This window comes from Oryctolagus cuniculus, chromosome 16, assembly GCF_964237555.1.
Source record: "Oryctolagus cuniculus chromosome 16, mOryCun1.1, whole genome shotgun sequence".
NCBI lineage: Eukaryota > Metazoa > Chordata > Mammalia > Lagomorpha > Leporidae > Oryctolagus > Oryctolagus cuniculus.
The window spans coordinates 41405442-41419994 of NC_091447.1; the positions used below are offsets into that span (position 1 = coordinate 41405442).

At 37.1% G+C, this 14553-nt stretch overlaps 1 protein-coding gene across 4 annotated transcripts in view; it reads right to left on the reverse strand.

Moving 5' to 3' along the window:
• Positions 1-14553, reverse strand: part of CASD1 (CAS1 domain containing 1) — a 57177-nt gene that overhangs the window by 14033 nt on the left and 28591 nt on the right. For all 4 annotated transcript variants that reach the window (XR_007922246.2, XM_051852982.2, XM_051852983.2 and 1 more), the window contains 5 exons: positions 13187-13401; positions 10735-11157; positions 9621-9710; positions 1887-2006; positions 761-917 (listed from right to left, as the gene is read on the reverse strand). Coding sequence is in view for 3 of the 4 variants with exons in the window: in XM_051852982.2 (XP_051708942.2) it covers positions 761-917; positions 1887-2006; positions 9621-9710; positions 10735-11157; positions 13187-13401 (1005 nt within the window). In the remaining variant the exon portion in view is untranslated. The remainder of the gene's footprint in view (positions 1-760; positions 918-1886; positions 2007-9620; positions 9711-10734; positions 11158-13186; positions 13402-14553) is intronic.

The following is a 14553-nucleotide window of genomic DNA, read 5'->3' on the forward strand; positions in this document are numbered from 1 at the left end:
TATATACATTGATATATTTCCCAACACATATAAGAAATCAAATAAAGCAGATCTGCAGCTTGAAGCAGGCTGCAGGGGCATGGAATCCTATTCGGCTTTCCCTTCTCTCTTTCATTGACCTCTCCTCTGGCTCTATATCAGACAGTTTGAAATCTGTTGCATAAGGTAATATGAAAGGGAAGACACATATAAGAAAAATGTAAACTACTATTCTGCACTGGTATTTAGTTGTAATATTTTAGAAAAAGAGTTTAAGAATAGAATTTCAGGGGCTGGCGCTGTGGCGCAGCAGGTTAAAGCCCCAGCCTGCAGTGCCAGCATCCCATAGGGATGCAAGTTTGAGTCCCACCTACTCCAGTTCTGATCCAGCTCCCTGCTAATGCACCTGGGGAAGCAGTGGAAGATGGCCCAAGTATTTGGGCTCCTGCACCCACATGGGAGACTCAGAAGAAGCTCCTGGCTCCTGGTTTTAGATCAGCCCAGATCAGGCCATTGTGGCTATTTGGGGAGTGAATCAGCAGATGGAAGACATCTCTCTCTGTCTCTCCCTCTCGCTCTCATTCTACCTCTCTCTGTAACTCTGTCAAATGAATAAACTACATCTTTAAAAAAAAAAAAAAAGAACAGAATTTCAAAATGTCAAAACTACCCACAAATTTAAATTGCCTACATCTCTTATTAAAAGTAATAGCCTTCATCAACTAAAAATAAACCTAATACAAAGAAAGAATGTATTTAACAGTAAAAAGAGTATATTTACCATTTGCTTTTTTTTGGATTATTTGTGGCCATAGTGCTAATGTAACATATATGACCATAAACCATACAGTGACCAAGGGGACAAAGTAATAGAATTGGTAAGGCCGATCCATTACTATGCATAACACCACTACCAGGAAATTGAGACGAAATAAGACCTAGTTAAAAAGGAGAAAGATATGGTTTTCATTCCAGGAAACAAGCAAAGACAGATTTTCTCTGACAGTTTATAAATGTTTAAGACCCAAATAATGACTGTGCAGTATATTTTACTAATCCCTGATATTACACTTGTTCTATAATCACTGTAAAATAAAATATTTAAGCATCATTATTTTAACTAAATCCCAGCAAAACACCGGCCTGAATTGGCCTCCCACTACAACTGCCATCTTGTTAAATGTGGGAGAAAAACCATCAACCTCCTTTCCAGGGCTAGAAAAGAGATTTGATTACTTCAAGAAAGGAGTGTTCATTTCATCTCTTGTGTGATGTCGACTGACTCCATTTGGGATTTGACTGAGAGCTGTCATAGACACAAAGTAATATTACTCAAATTAAAAAGTGTCTTTGGGAACTTTGCAACATTCATTTTAGGTATTAGCTGATGCCATTTAAAAACACAGAATTTGAGCAGATTTATATTAGTATTACATCATTTAATGTTACCTTGGGACAATTATTTAAATTCTCTAAACCTCAGTTTCCTCATCTGTGAATATGAAGACATTTAGGATTGTAATGGGAGAAAGGGGGACATAAAAATAATCTTTGGAAATCTGCCTAGTGCATGGTGAAAACAAGCAATACTAATTTTCCTCTAAAAATATCATAGCATATTATAATTCTAGATAACTGTTTATATTTCTATAAAACTAAAGTGAATTAGCAATGTTGTACCTAGTATACCAGAGTTTTTATTATATATTCATCCAAATTATATTTGCCTTCCACCTATAGTAAATTCTTTATCTCAAATTACTAAACACAGAAATAATATATTTTAGAATGTTATTTTATAAGTTCAAATGATTCATGGTCTTACAATAATGATATTTATATTTTCTTAACAGGCACAAAAGTATGTTAAATTGCAAGAAAAAGAAAATAATTAAATGCATTCTTACCTGACATACTCTATGGATTCCAAAGTCTCCTTTGATCCAAAAGTATGAGAAATGTCCATAACCTGTCTGAAATAAATAGGCAGCAACCAGAACTCGAATGTGCATGTACACAGGCAAAAACTGTGGACAAAAATAAACAGGTAAAATATATTATGTCATCAACTACACCTTGATTTATCATAAGAAGCACATTTAACAAAGACAATGAATATCATTTTCATTCTGGCATTAGCTCAATGAGAAGTTTTATTCTCAAAAGTTAGGTATTCTAGAAGTGATTATAAAATGTAGACTTTGGAATCAGATCCAGGTTCAAATTCTGATGCTGCTTCTGTCTAATGTGCCTACAAGGCAACAGATACTGGCTTGGGTGTTCCTGTTACTCATGTGAGAGACCCAAATGTAATTCCTGGCTCCCAGCTCCAGACTAGCCCAGCCCTGGCTGTTATAGACATTTGGGGAATGAACTTGCAGATGGAAGATCTCTGTCACTGTGCCTTTCAAATGAACAGATAAATCTTTTAAAAAATTAGTCAAGTGAACATTTAGACTATTTATGCTGTGAAAGCACATTTTTTTCAAATGCATATGCAAATAATTTAGAAACATTACTTCTCTCTCACTCTTATTTATGAAACCATTTTGTTTTATATTCCTATGTAAGTACACCCTGACCATAACAGTCATTTATTAAGGTTTTTCAGATCATCAAATCTTCACAGGATATGAGCCACTGAAATGGAACCTGACCCACAAGTACTGCTTGTAACCTTGGAACACAGTCATTTCACCTGTCCAAAATCTACTGGTCCCTGTGGTGTACATTTACCATATCCACAACAGAACTAGTACACAGCATCTTAAGTGATTTTTTAAAAAAGATTTTATTTACTTATTTGAGAGGTAGAGTTACAGACAGAGAGAGGGAAAAAGAGGGGGAGAGAGAAAGAGAGAGAGAGAGGTCTTCCATCCACTGGTTCACTCTCCAAATGGCTACAAGGGCCAGAGCTGGGCCAATCCACAGCCAGGAGCTTCTTCTGGGTCTTCCATGTGGGTGCAGGGGCCCAAGCATTTGGGTCATCCTCTGTTGCTTTCTCAGGCCTTAGCAGAACGCTGGATTGACAGTGGAGCAGCTGAGACTTGAACAGGTGCCCATATGGGATACTGGGCGCCACAGACAGAGTAAGCTTAGCCCACCACACCACAGCACCAGTCCCCTTTAAGTGATCTTTAAAAGGCCGGTTTAGTGACATGCAACCCTTGCAATTATATGGCCATTCTTTGAGGGGTAATTAATAAGTCTGCATAAATTTCTTTGGCTTCCTTTTTATGGACTCATCTGATCTCCCATGCAATGATTCAGAATGAACACTGCTTTTGGTTACTCTAGGTTAATGGGTCTCCGCCAAGTGATAAAATAATTAAGTGGACATCTTTTTTTTTTTTTTTTTTTTTTTTTTTGACAGGCAGAGTGGACAGTGAGAGAGACAGAGAGGAAGGTCTTCCTTTTGCCGTTGGTTCACCCTCCAATGGCCGCCATGGCCAGCGCGCTGCAGCCAGCGCACCGCGCTGATCCGATGGCAGGAGCCAGGAGCCAGGTGCTTTTCCTGGTCTCCCATGGGGTGCAGGGCCCAAGCACCTGGGCCATCCTCCACTGCACTCCCTGGCCACAGCAGAGGGCTGGCCTGGAAGAGGGGCAACCGGGACAGAATCCGGCGCCCCGACCGGGACTAGAACCCGGTGTGCCAGCGCCGCTAGGCGGAGGATTAGCCTAGTGAGCCGCGGCGCCGGCTAAGTGGACATCTTAAATAGATCTTGTAATTCCTGAATGTATATATCTTTTGCATACCTCCTTGAGTTCATTTCCTTTTCTGAGGGATAATATTTATTTTGGAAGAAAAAGCACCTGAATTGATAGAAGAAAACAAATGCTTACAAACAGCCTCTACTTTAACCAAACCGACGAATTGTTTCCTAAATGGGCCCTTTTTATGCCTGCACATCAACTCTCTTTTGTGGATCTGTTTATTCTGGCCTAGAATGTTCTCTCTAGCCACATTTTACTTGTTCAAACCTCATTCTTTAGTCCATTCAAAACTCCATATTTTACTATCTGAGGAAAATAATTTTTCCTACCTCTGAGTTCCTACAGCAACAAGCTATATATGAAACAGCTTTATTTATTGCCTTTTATCATTAGTCTCTTAAGATGTCTTATCTAATTATTAGATCAGAAAATTTCAAAGAAGGTATAACATTTTAGAATCATAGAGATGAAAACAGGAAATTTAGTACTGAAATAACCTCAGAATTTATTTAGTCCAAAGGTGTCTCTATACCTCATTCTTGAATTCACTCTAAAATATCTCCTTTATGGATCTGATCCAACACATTTTGATAAAAAACATACAAACTCTCAAGGCAGTCCATTCTATTTTCAGTTGGTCATTAACTGCTATAACTTTTTTTTCATGAAAATTTGAAATCTATATGTAAAAACTACCAGATTCAATACTCTACGGCAGCACTGTCTAACAAATAAAATGTGAGCCTTGGGGTCAGCATTGTGGCATAGTAGGTAAAGCTGCTGCCTGCGATGTCGACATCCCATATGGGTGCCAGTTCAAGTCCCAGCTGCTCCACTTCTGATCCAGATCCCTGCTAATGCTTCTGGGAAAGCAGTGGAGGATGGCCCAAGTCCTTGGGCTCTTGCACCCATTTGGGAGACCCGGATGAAGCTCCTGGCTCTTGGCTTTGGCCTGGCCCAGCACTGGCTGTTGTGGTCATCTGTGGAGTGAACCCACTCATGGAAGAACTCTCTCTCTAACCATGATTTTCAAAATAAGTAAATAAACAAATAAAAAACAAAAGCTAAAGCAGGTAAAATTAATTTTAATTAATACATATTTTTATTTAACTCAATATATCTAAATATTATTTCAACATGTAATAAGGTATTTTACATTATTTTTATGTGAAGTTTTTGAACTTAGTATGAACTTATCATAATTAATCATACTTAAGCTGGTATGTATGTCATAGTTTCAGAACATCTCAGCCAGGATAACCACATTTCAAGCACGTAACAGCCACACAGACTTCATGGCTGCCAGAATGGAGCATCTAGCTCTGGGGTCACATGCCCGGGAAGTCCCCTCACACGTGACAGCTTCACAAGCACTTGGGAGCAGATGCGGATTTGGGTGAACCATCCACAATTACCTCAACTTCTCAATATTAAACTCAGGTTGCAGGCCCCTGCAGGTTGGGGCTGGGACAGCAAAGCTGTTGGGCTTGGTTATTATATTTAAACAATAAATGCAATTCATTTAACTGAATTAAACATTATTACAATTTGCCAAGTTCTTATCAATCCTGGCATGTTATACATTTCATGTAATATTTCTTTCAAAGTTTAAGGCATTTTAAACCAATAGAAAAGTTGTAAGGCTAGTAAGATGAACATCTATATACCAGGTTGAACCATTTAACATTATGTTGCAGACCAAATATTTCACTATGTATCTTTTAGAAAGAAAGAATAGTTTGATACATAATCACATTATCAATATCATGTTCAAGAAATGTCATATGAATATAATACTATCATCTAATCCATAATCAGATTTCTCTAATGACCCCAATAACAGGATTAAAAATGTTTTTTTTTTTTTTTTTTTTGTCTAGGAATCTTGAATCAAGGATCACACATTGCATTTAGTTGTGAAGCCTCTTTAGTCTCCTTTCATCCAAATAATTTTTCCTTCTGTCTTTCATGAATCAAGTACCAGTTAGAATAAAATTTTAGTATAAAACTATATTTGAAATTCCAACTTCATTAAGTTTAATACCTAAGCTGAATGCTGTTTCTATTCTTTTTCTAGTCCCCAAATTTCCCCTCAGAAAATTTAACTCAGGTCTCATAGTAAGAGGAAGTTAAAACTTGAAGGGGCCGGTGCTGTGGCACAGCAGGTGAAGCTGCTGCCTGCGATGCAAGCATCCCATATGGGTGCCAGTTTGAGTCCCGGCTGCTTCACTTTCCATCCAGGTCCCGGCTAATGCCCTGGGAAAGCAGAAGAGGATGGCCCAAGAACATGGGCTCCTGCCCCCACGTAGGAAGAGGCTCCTGGCTTCGGATTGGCCCACTCCTGGCTGTTGCGGCCATTTGGGGAATGAACCAGTGGATGGAAGATCTCTGTCTCTGCCTCTCTTTATCTGTGCCTTTCAAATAAAATAATCTTAAAAATAAAAAAAAAAAAAACTAAAGAAAAAACAAAGCATGATGGATCACATAATCATATACTACACTTTATATACCAAACTTGTAGCCCTAGTCATAATTTTTAAAGAATATTTATACCAACAAATAGGGTATTGCAGACCATGTGGATTATTTGAATAATTCTCTGGAATTTTTGACAGTTTCTCTTTTAACATAAAAATATAGTGCAACTTATTTTACCAAAAATAAACACATTAAGATTAGGTAATTAAAATAATTATGGCAGCTTAAGTTTTTTAATGTATTTTTTAAAGATTTATTTATTGTACAATTATTGTTTGTCAAAAAATACAAATAATCTAATAAAAAAGATTTATTTTTTATTTGGAAGGCTGAATTAGAGAGAGAGGGAGAGACTGAGAGAGGGAGATCTTCATCTGCTGGTTCACTCCCCAAATGGCAGCAACAGCAGGTGCTGAGGCAGGCTATAGGTGCTGAGCCAGGAGCTTTGCCCAAGTCTTCCACATGGGTCACAGGGGCCCAAGTACATGAGCCGTCTTCTGCTGCTTTCCCAGGTGCATCAGCATGGAGCTGGATTGGAAGTGGAGCAGCCAGAACTCGAACTGGCACCCATGTGGGATACTGGCATTGTAGGTGACGGCTTAACTTGTTACCACCATGGAAGCCCCTAAAAAGTTTTTAATAAGACTAATTCTTCAACTATCTAACAATCAAGTCCCCAAACGTAACTTACGCTATTAATGCTTTGCCAATGTAGAAGCAGGTAATTTCTAACCACGAAATCCTATAAAAAGGTATGAGGATATGCTAATTAATCATTACAAACGATTTGTTAATTAAAAGTATGTCCTTCCAGAACAAGGATATTTTAAAATTGCAATTTAGAGTGTATTGGGATGCAGTCTAAGAAGATGTATTAGAATGCTAGGTTGGTAAATGATTATAATAGAATGCCAAATTGCCTTCATCCCTTTATGATCTAAACTCTTTCTGGAATCACTGAATTGAAGAATTTTAATCTGCAATTAATTTTTTCTATCTAATTTTATAGCAGTTTTAACCTTTAATATGTCAGCAATTAATTATGTCTCTCAGTGGCATTTTCTTAAAACGAAATCCTTTCTTTCCTCAGATTAACCCAGTCTACTCCTATGTCAGAGATACTAATGGGATTCAAGATTCATCTCCACTTATTTCGTGGAAAATATCTGGGCATATTCTATAAATTCCAAGCTGGAGTCATAAACTAAGTCTTCCTATCTTTACTTCTCCTTCCAGACCTCTTTTACTATTATGGCTCTTCCCAAACCACTCAAATATACTAACTCCCTTCAACTGCAATAAGTACAGGAATATCACTGTTGCCAGTGATACCATGGTCATATAATTTCAGTAAAAATTATACACCATTCCTCTGCTCTCAAGAAAACCATCAACAATTTTTAAAATAATATACAATGAAGGATAACATCATTTTCCAATTTTTAGAGCTATCTGAAAAATCTCAGTAATAACATTATTTGCTTTCTTAACAGCACCTATGGGATTTTCAAAATATTCCTTTCTGGGCAACACTCCCCTCTTATATCAGTTTAACATTGATTCAGATGCTGTTTACAGATATGCGCTTTATATAAGCAAACAAAGAAATAAAAAGCAGTTCAGGGGGCTGGCACTGTGGCATTGCAGGTAAGGCCAGCACCTGCAGTGTCAGCATCCCTTATGGGTACCGGTTCAGGTCCCAGCTGCTCCACTTCCAATCCAGCTCTCTGCAATGGCCTGAGAAAACAGTTGAAGATGGTCCAAATTCTTGGGACCCTGCACCTGCTTGGGAGGTCTGGAAAAAGCTCCTGGCTCCTGGCTTCAGATTGGCCTGGCTCTGGCCATTGTGGCCATTTTGGGGGTGAACCAGCAGATCAAAGACATCTCTTTCTCTGCCTCTGCCTCTCTGTAACTCTGCCTTTCAAATAAATAAATAAATAAATCTTTAAAAAAAAATCTAAAGGCCGGCACCGCAACTCATTAGGCTAATCCTCCGCCTGCAGCACCGGCACACCAGGTTCTAGTCCTGGTTGGGGCACCGGATTCTGTCCCGGTTGCTCCTCTTCCAGTCCAGCTCTCTGCTGTGGCCCGGGAGTGCAGTGGAGGGTGGCCCAAGTGCTTGGGCCCTGCACCCACATGGGAGACCAGGAGGAAGCACCTGGCTCCTGGCTTCGGATCGGCGCAGAGCGCCGGCCGTAGCAGCCACTGCGGGGTGAACCAACGGAAGGAAGACCTTTCTCTGTCTCTCTCACTAACTCCGCCTGTCAAAAAAAGAAAAAAAATTCTCTAAAAAGAAAAGCTGGATCCAACTTTTAAAATAACAACAGTTCAGGAGTTCACAAATAGTGAGTTTTCAATTGTATTTTATGGAAATCAGTTTGAATCTTCACTATAACTACTTTGGTTAAAAAGTGGTCCTTGGGGCCAGCACTGTGGTGTAGAAGGCTATGCCTCCACCTGTGGCACCAGCGTCCTACATGGGCGCCACTTCATTTCATGGCTGTTCCTCTTCCAATTCAGCCTTTTGCTAATGGCCTGGGAAGGCAGTGGAAGGTCACCCACGTGCCTGGGCCTCTGCACCCACGTAGGGGACCTGGAAGAAGCTCCTGGCTTCTAGCTTCGGATCAGCTCATCTCTGGCTGTTGCAGCCATTTGGGGAGTGAACCAGAGGATGGAAGACCTCTCTCTTTCTCTGCCACTGTCTGTCTGTAACTCTACCTCTTAAATAAATAAATAATCTTATAAAAATAAAAAAGTGGTTCTTAGGCCTACCCACAAAAGCTTGATTTAACTATAATGCAGTTGGAGTGTTCCAACTCAACTCAGTGAATACAGATAATGAGAATTCTGTCTTTTAAGACCCTTAAGGAGAAGGAAAAAAAAGAACTTCATCCAGGTAGTGAAGACACTGGGTGTCCTCCACAGCATAGGAGATTAATACTGACAAGTATGGCATATACATCTGGTCTACTATGACAGACACCTACATCTAGATTCTCTGAATATAGGGGCAAGAGAGTTTGAAGGTTTTCTAAATGCAAAAGCATAACGAAGGGTAGAATATAAAATACACTAGTGTAACTCAATTTTTTTATAGTAACTTGCCTACCCCAAATCCTTTGTAATTGTTATATACAAAGTTTCTTTACTTTAACTGTTCAACAAGATGATATGAAATAATATCCTTAGATATCAGCTATTTCTGCTGTATTAAAATTAAGACCAAATAAATATAAATATATTATTGTCTTACCTTTTTAAGAAAATTAATTTTGCTTTTAAAATTGAAGAGTTAGGAGAAGAATGAGAAGGCAGAAAAGTTGAGTGGGAAGAAAGAAAGAAGGATCTCTAACTGGCAGAGAATATAAAGTACAAAAAAACACAGTGCCCTACAATTGTGAAGTGACATTAGTTCCTATACTGCCCAAACTTAAATTCAAAATACTTACTGTACTTGCTCCTGAGATGTGATAAATCAAAATCACAAGTTGCATCCAGCCTTTCCATTCATCTGTTTGTTCTCTATTTAATACTTTAGTCTGTGTAAAGGAACAAAATCTGTTTTAAAATTCATAATGAAGTAATTATTTAGACAGTCTCTATTAACTATGCTAAAATTTTTTGTAAGATATAAAGCTAATCTTTCTATTGAAAGAACTTTGGTGGTGATAGGCAAGGACAGTCAAAAATTATTTTACTTCTTGTTAAAAAATTTATAATAAAAAGCTTTTAAAAATACAATCCGAATTTGAAAAACAACTGTAAACTAAAAGATTTTGAACATTTAAGTTAATTCTTATAGTTTTATATTAGAGTGAAATGCAAACGACAATACATATGTTAAATCTAAAAATTAGTTTTGTTTAGTAAAATTTTAGTATTTCAGAGTTTAAAAAGTCTTATAGTTCTCTTACACTTCATTGTCAGAAAAAGTTCTCTCATTATAGTTTATTTTGCCTAGTGTATTCTCATCAGAAGTGAAGAGCTGATTAATCATCCTCATTTGGGAGTTATTTTAACAGTAGAATTCCTTAATTCAAATAAATCATGTCTTGTAAAGAAGTTACACACACATTCTGAAGTGATGACAGCAATTCTAAAATACAAACTTCAGAATATTTTTGGTAGCCATATCATTATGTAAGTTCTCATTTATGTATGAATGTTTGACAAATACATAAATATAAAATTTTTGTGTATACAGGCATTTGTTAATTTTTTTTTTTTTTTTACTACAAAAGATACTAGTGCTTGCGGATGATCACAAAATCAGGAGTTTTTCTACTTCCTCCATCCCTAAGCAGGCAAAATAACACTACATCACAACATCTTTTTCATATGTCATATTTTCCAACTTTTCAACAATCTTCACTTGACTCTTCTCCAAACTGTCCCAAAAAAGCAACAGTTCAGTGTCCACTAAATGAAGTGTTAATTACAATAGTCCTTCATCCTCATCTAAATCCACATCCATATATTCTGGCACAATAAATGGCATTATTTCTTTAATCTAGAGATTGGAAGCAAAGGGATAACATGAACTAAAAAGAAAATGACTCTTACCTCTTTAGTATTTTCATTGTAAAATACTCCCAAAACCAAGATGTAGATAATTGGAATAAAGAAAGATGAATGTGTATAAAACTTGTTTTCCTTCATAAACAGATTTGCACGGTCACACATATAGAAATAAGCCATAATGAGGCCAAGTTTGCAGAGAGACTGTAAAAGTATTTCTAATGTAGATACAGGAGTACTGATAATATTTTTCTTTTCCTCTCCACTTTCCAAATCAGCACATGGTTTATTCTTCCGATGAGCATTACGATGAATTATATAAAAAATTAAATATCCAATAATAGACACAGTGAAGAAACAAGCAGCCAGTTTCTGTGTGAGAGTCAGAGGAGGGCGTGGCTGACAACAGGAGCCGTCTACAGGCTTCAGAATCTTATTGCAATACACGTTCATAAGAATCATTGCACTCTGCGAACAAATCGAGTTATTTGGTTATTATCTTGTCGGTGATGTATTCAGCATAAGATTTTCTCCTGTGAATACTGCTGAGTTTTCAGCACTGAAACCAAAATGCTTTCATACTTTTTGCTATAATTTTCCAAACCCTCATGCAAATAAATGATGACATTTCTTTAGTCTGCAATTGCTAGTTCAGGGTGTTTCAAATTTCGGAGATGTTGATCCACAATAAAATAATTTTATAGTGAACCAGGACACATTTATAAGAAACAATGCTGATCTTTAGGACTTACACCGTGCTCTAACACCATTCTATTGTTTTAAAACAACAACAACAAAAAGGCAAAAACTGATTTCATGGCGACTAATGGGTTGTGACCTTTAAGAGTGAGAACGTGAGCGGGAGGAGGAAAGGTTGGAGCATAGGCAGGAGGGGGAGAGGGAAGGGAAGTATCACTACATTTCTAATCTGTATATGTGAAATACATGAAACTTGTATAATCCAAATAAAATAGTTTAAAAAAATTTAAAAAGCTAAAAAAACCCACTGAAGTATGTTATGGGCTAAAGAATTTTAATTGGCAGGCTTCACTTAAGATATTGAGTCCCAGTTTTCAGAAGTGAAAAACAGAATGTAAAATAACTGCTACTGAAAAACTATTAACTCTTAGCTAAAATTGTAATATGCCTTTCATTTGGTTAACAGTTTAAAGACCACTTCAGATTCTATAATTGTTTTTAAAGATTTATTTATTTTCTTTAAAGACAGTTACAGAGAGAGTCAGAGAGATCTTCCATCCACTGGTTCAGACCCCAAAAGGTTGCAACAGCCAGGGCTGAGCCAGGCCTGGGACTCCATCAAGGTCTCCCATGTGGGTGCAGGGACCCAAGCACTCAGGCCATCTTCCACTGCTTTTCCAACCACATTAGCAGACAGCTGGGTCAGAAGTGGAGCAGCCAGGACTTGAATCAGTGCCCATATGGAGTGCTGATGTTGCAGGCAGAGGCTTAACCATCTGTTCCACAACCAGCCCCAGTATTCTGTATTTTATGACTTCTAACGTTAAGTAAAATGTAGAATCTTCAGATAGTTTGATTACAATAAAATTATTTTAGGCAAGCTTTTGAAATTCTGTCTGGTTGAAGAAGAAGCCAAATTTTAGTTGTATAAAACTCTTATAGCTTAGACTTCTGTGGAACTCTAGATGATGATATTATTTAAGCCTTGGCATTCAAAATACTCAAATGGTCAGATACATTACCCTTTTAGCCCCTGAGACTTCAGGAAGTTCTATGGTTGATACTCTTGAAGACACTAGCCTACAAATTTCATTACAAAGTTAAGTAGCTTCTAAGCTGTCCATAAAGCTCCTCAGTGTATATAAAAAAACTATTTGTACATGCAAAAATATATATCTTTCTGCAGAGGAGGAATGGAATCATGGTCTTTATTAGATACTCAAAGGGCTTATGCAACCCTCAAAAGGTTAAGAAAAACTCTAACCTGTTCTACTGTATGTGAAAATTTACAACTATGTACTTCTCTTTCACACTTAACCTAAATCTCCTTCCAGCTGTTGATCTGGATCTGTTCAATATCTAATCTATACCTTGGATAATGGTTAGGCTCTATAAGCTGTAAGTAAATAATAGAAATTGTTTTATACCTTTAACAAATGTGCTCTTCATTGAAGCTTACTTTTGCAAGCTTAAGCTTTAATATTAGAGGAACAGGGTAATTTTCAAACATGAGGGTTCTGAGAACTTGAAGCTTCATATAATCAAAAACTAATATTGATTAGCACTCAACAAAAGAAGTTCTTCTTTCTCCCTTCCATAACTTATTTATTATGGTAGACTCTCACTCCCTGTATTTTCAGGTAGATGATAAAAAGCAAAGTTATTTCTAAAAGCATATCTAAATAAAATAAATGGCAATGAAAATGGTAATAAAGTAAATTATTTCTAATCATGCTACAGTGACTTTCGGCTTGAACCAACTGATAGTCTACGTCTATGGACAAACAAGAATTCTTACAGTTTCTCTGCTTGATTCAGGAAGATGTAGGCCATCCAAAGAGTCCATGATGGTTTCTTGAGCAATTAATTTGGAAACACTGAACATCTTAACATTTGATTTAGAATTTCTGGTGCTACTATTCAAAATACTGACTGCAGCTTCATTGTAGGCATCTATCTTCTCATTCGTGATCATTTTCCTATTTTCACTTAATAGAACTTCATAAACAGGATCTACATGCAAAACACATTTTTTAAATGGTAGAAACTGATCATGCAAGTTAGTTGATCCACATTTCATATTTTGTTCTGAAAGTCCAAATAACACCAGGTACCTCAACATTTTTACAGAAAGCTGGCCAAAGTTTACAATAGATTTCCTATTTTATATTCAATTTTTGAGTACATTAACATTGTTCTCATATTTAAAGAACTTTTATCTCTACACAGTTTTGCGAAAACAGCTTCATGTTCTAGTATATCTCAAGAGTTTAAAAATCTTAGATTCTGGGTTATACTGGGTAACAAGAAATTAATACTGGATTATGAAAGTTTGCCTAATAAATAGCAGCCAATTTCATTTTTTTCTGTCACTGCCTAATTCTATAAACTTTGTTCATAGGACTAGAAAGTAAGATATTTTGTTTAATTTTTAAGAGGGAGGGAAGAAGGGAGAAAGAAACATTTCCCAACTGCGGCCTCACTCCCCAAAAGGCTACCATAGCTGGAGCTGGCCCAGGCCAGAGCTTGGAGCTGGAAACTGGGAACTCCATTTAGTCTTCCACACCAGTTGTTCAGGCTGAACTGCTCAGTCGTTGTCTGCGGCCTCCGACGGTGTGCATTAGCAGGAAGCTAGCATTAAGTCGAGCCAGGACACAGGCATCCCAAGCAGCTTCTTAACCCACAGCAAATGTCAGTCCCCAGGTGGTAACGCTATTTGAGGACTGAGATGTCTATTTTTGTACTGCTTACGCTAAATAATTTAAATTTAATTTTTTCTCATCTTTATAAGAAAAAGGTTAACAATGAGTCTGTGAGTAAAATAGGGATTGTGGAGCAGATTATTATCACCCTTTCTTGTTCCATTAAATTTGACATTCAACGTGGAGATAATCCTGAGTTTCTGACAAATAACTTGAATTACTAAAATATGTAAGGCATTTCATATTGTGTGAGGCATGAACTAATGAACATTCAATAAATTCCTGAAAAGAATTAAACTAATATTCTACTTTCTCTTAAGGAATTTCATTACCAAGTATAAACTAGAGGGTGTGAATTTTAATATATTCTAGTATACTTACTTCCCAAAGACTCTAATATTATGAAGCAGATGTTAATATCTGTTTCCTAATCAGCAGAAGTGTGCTTGATAAGTAGTAAAGC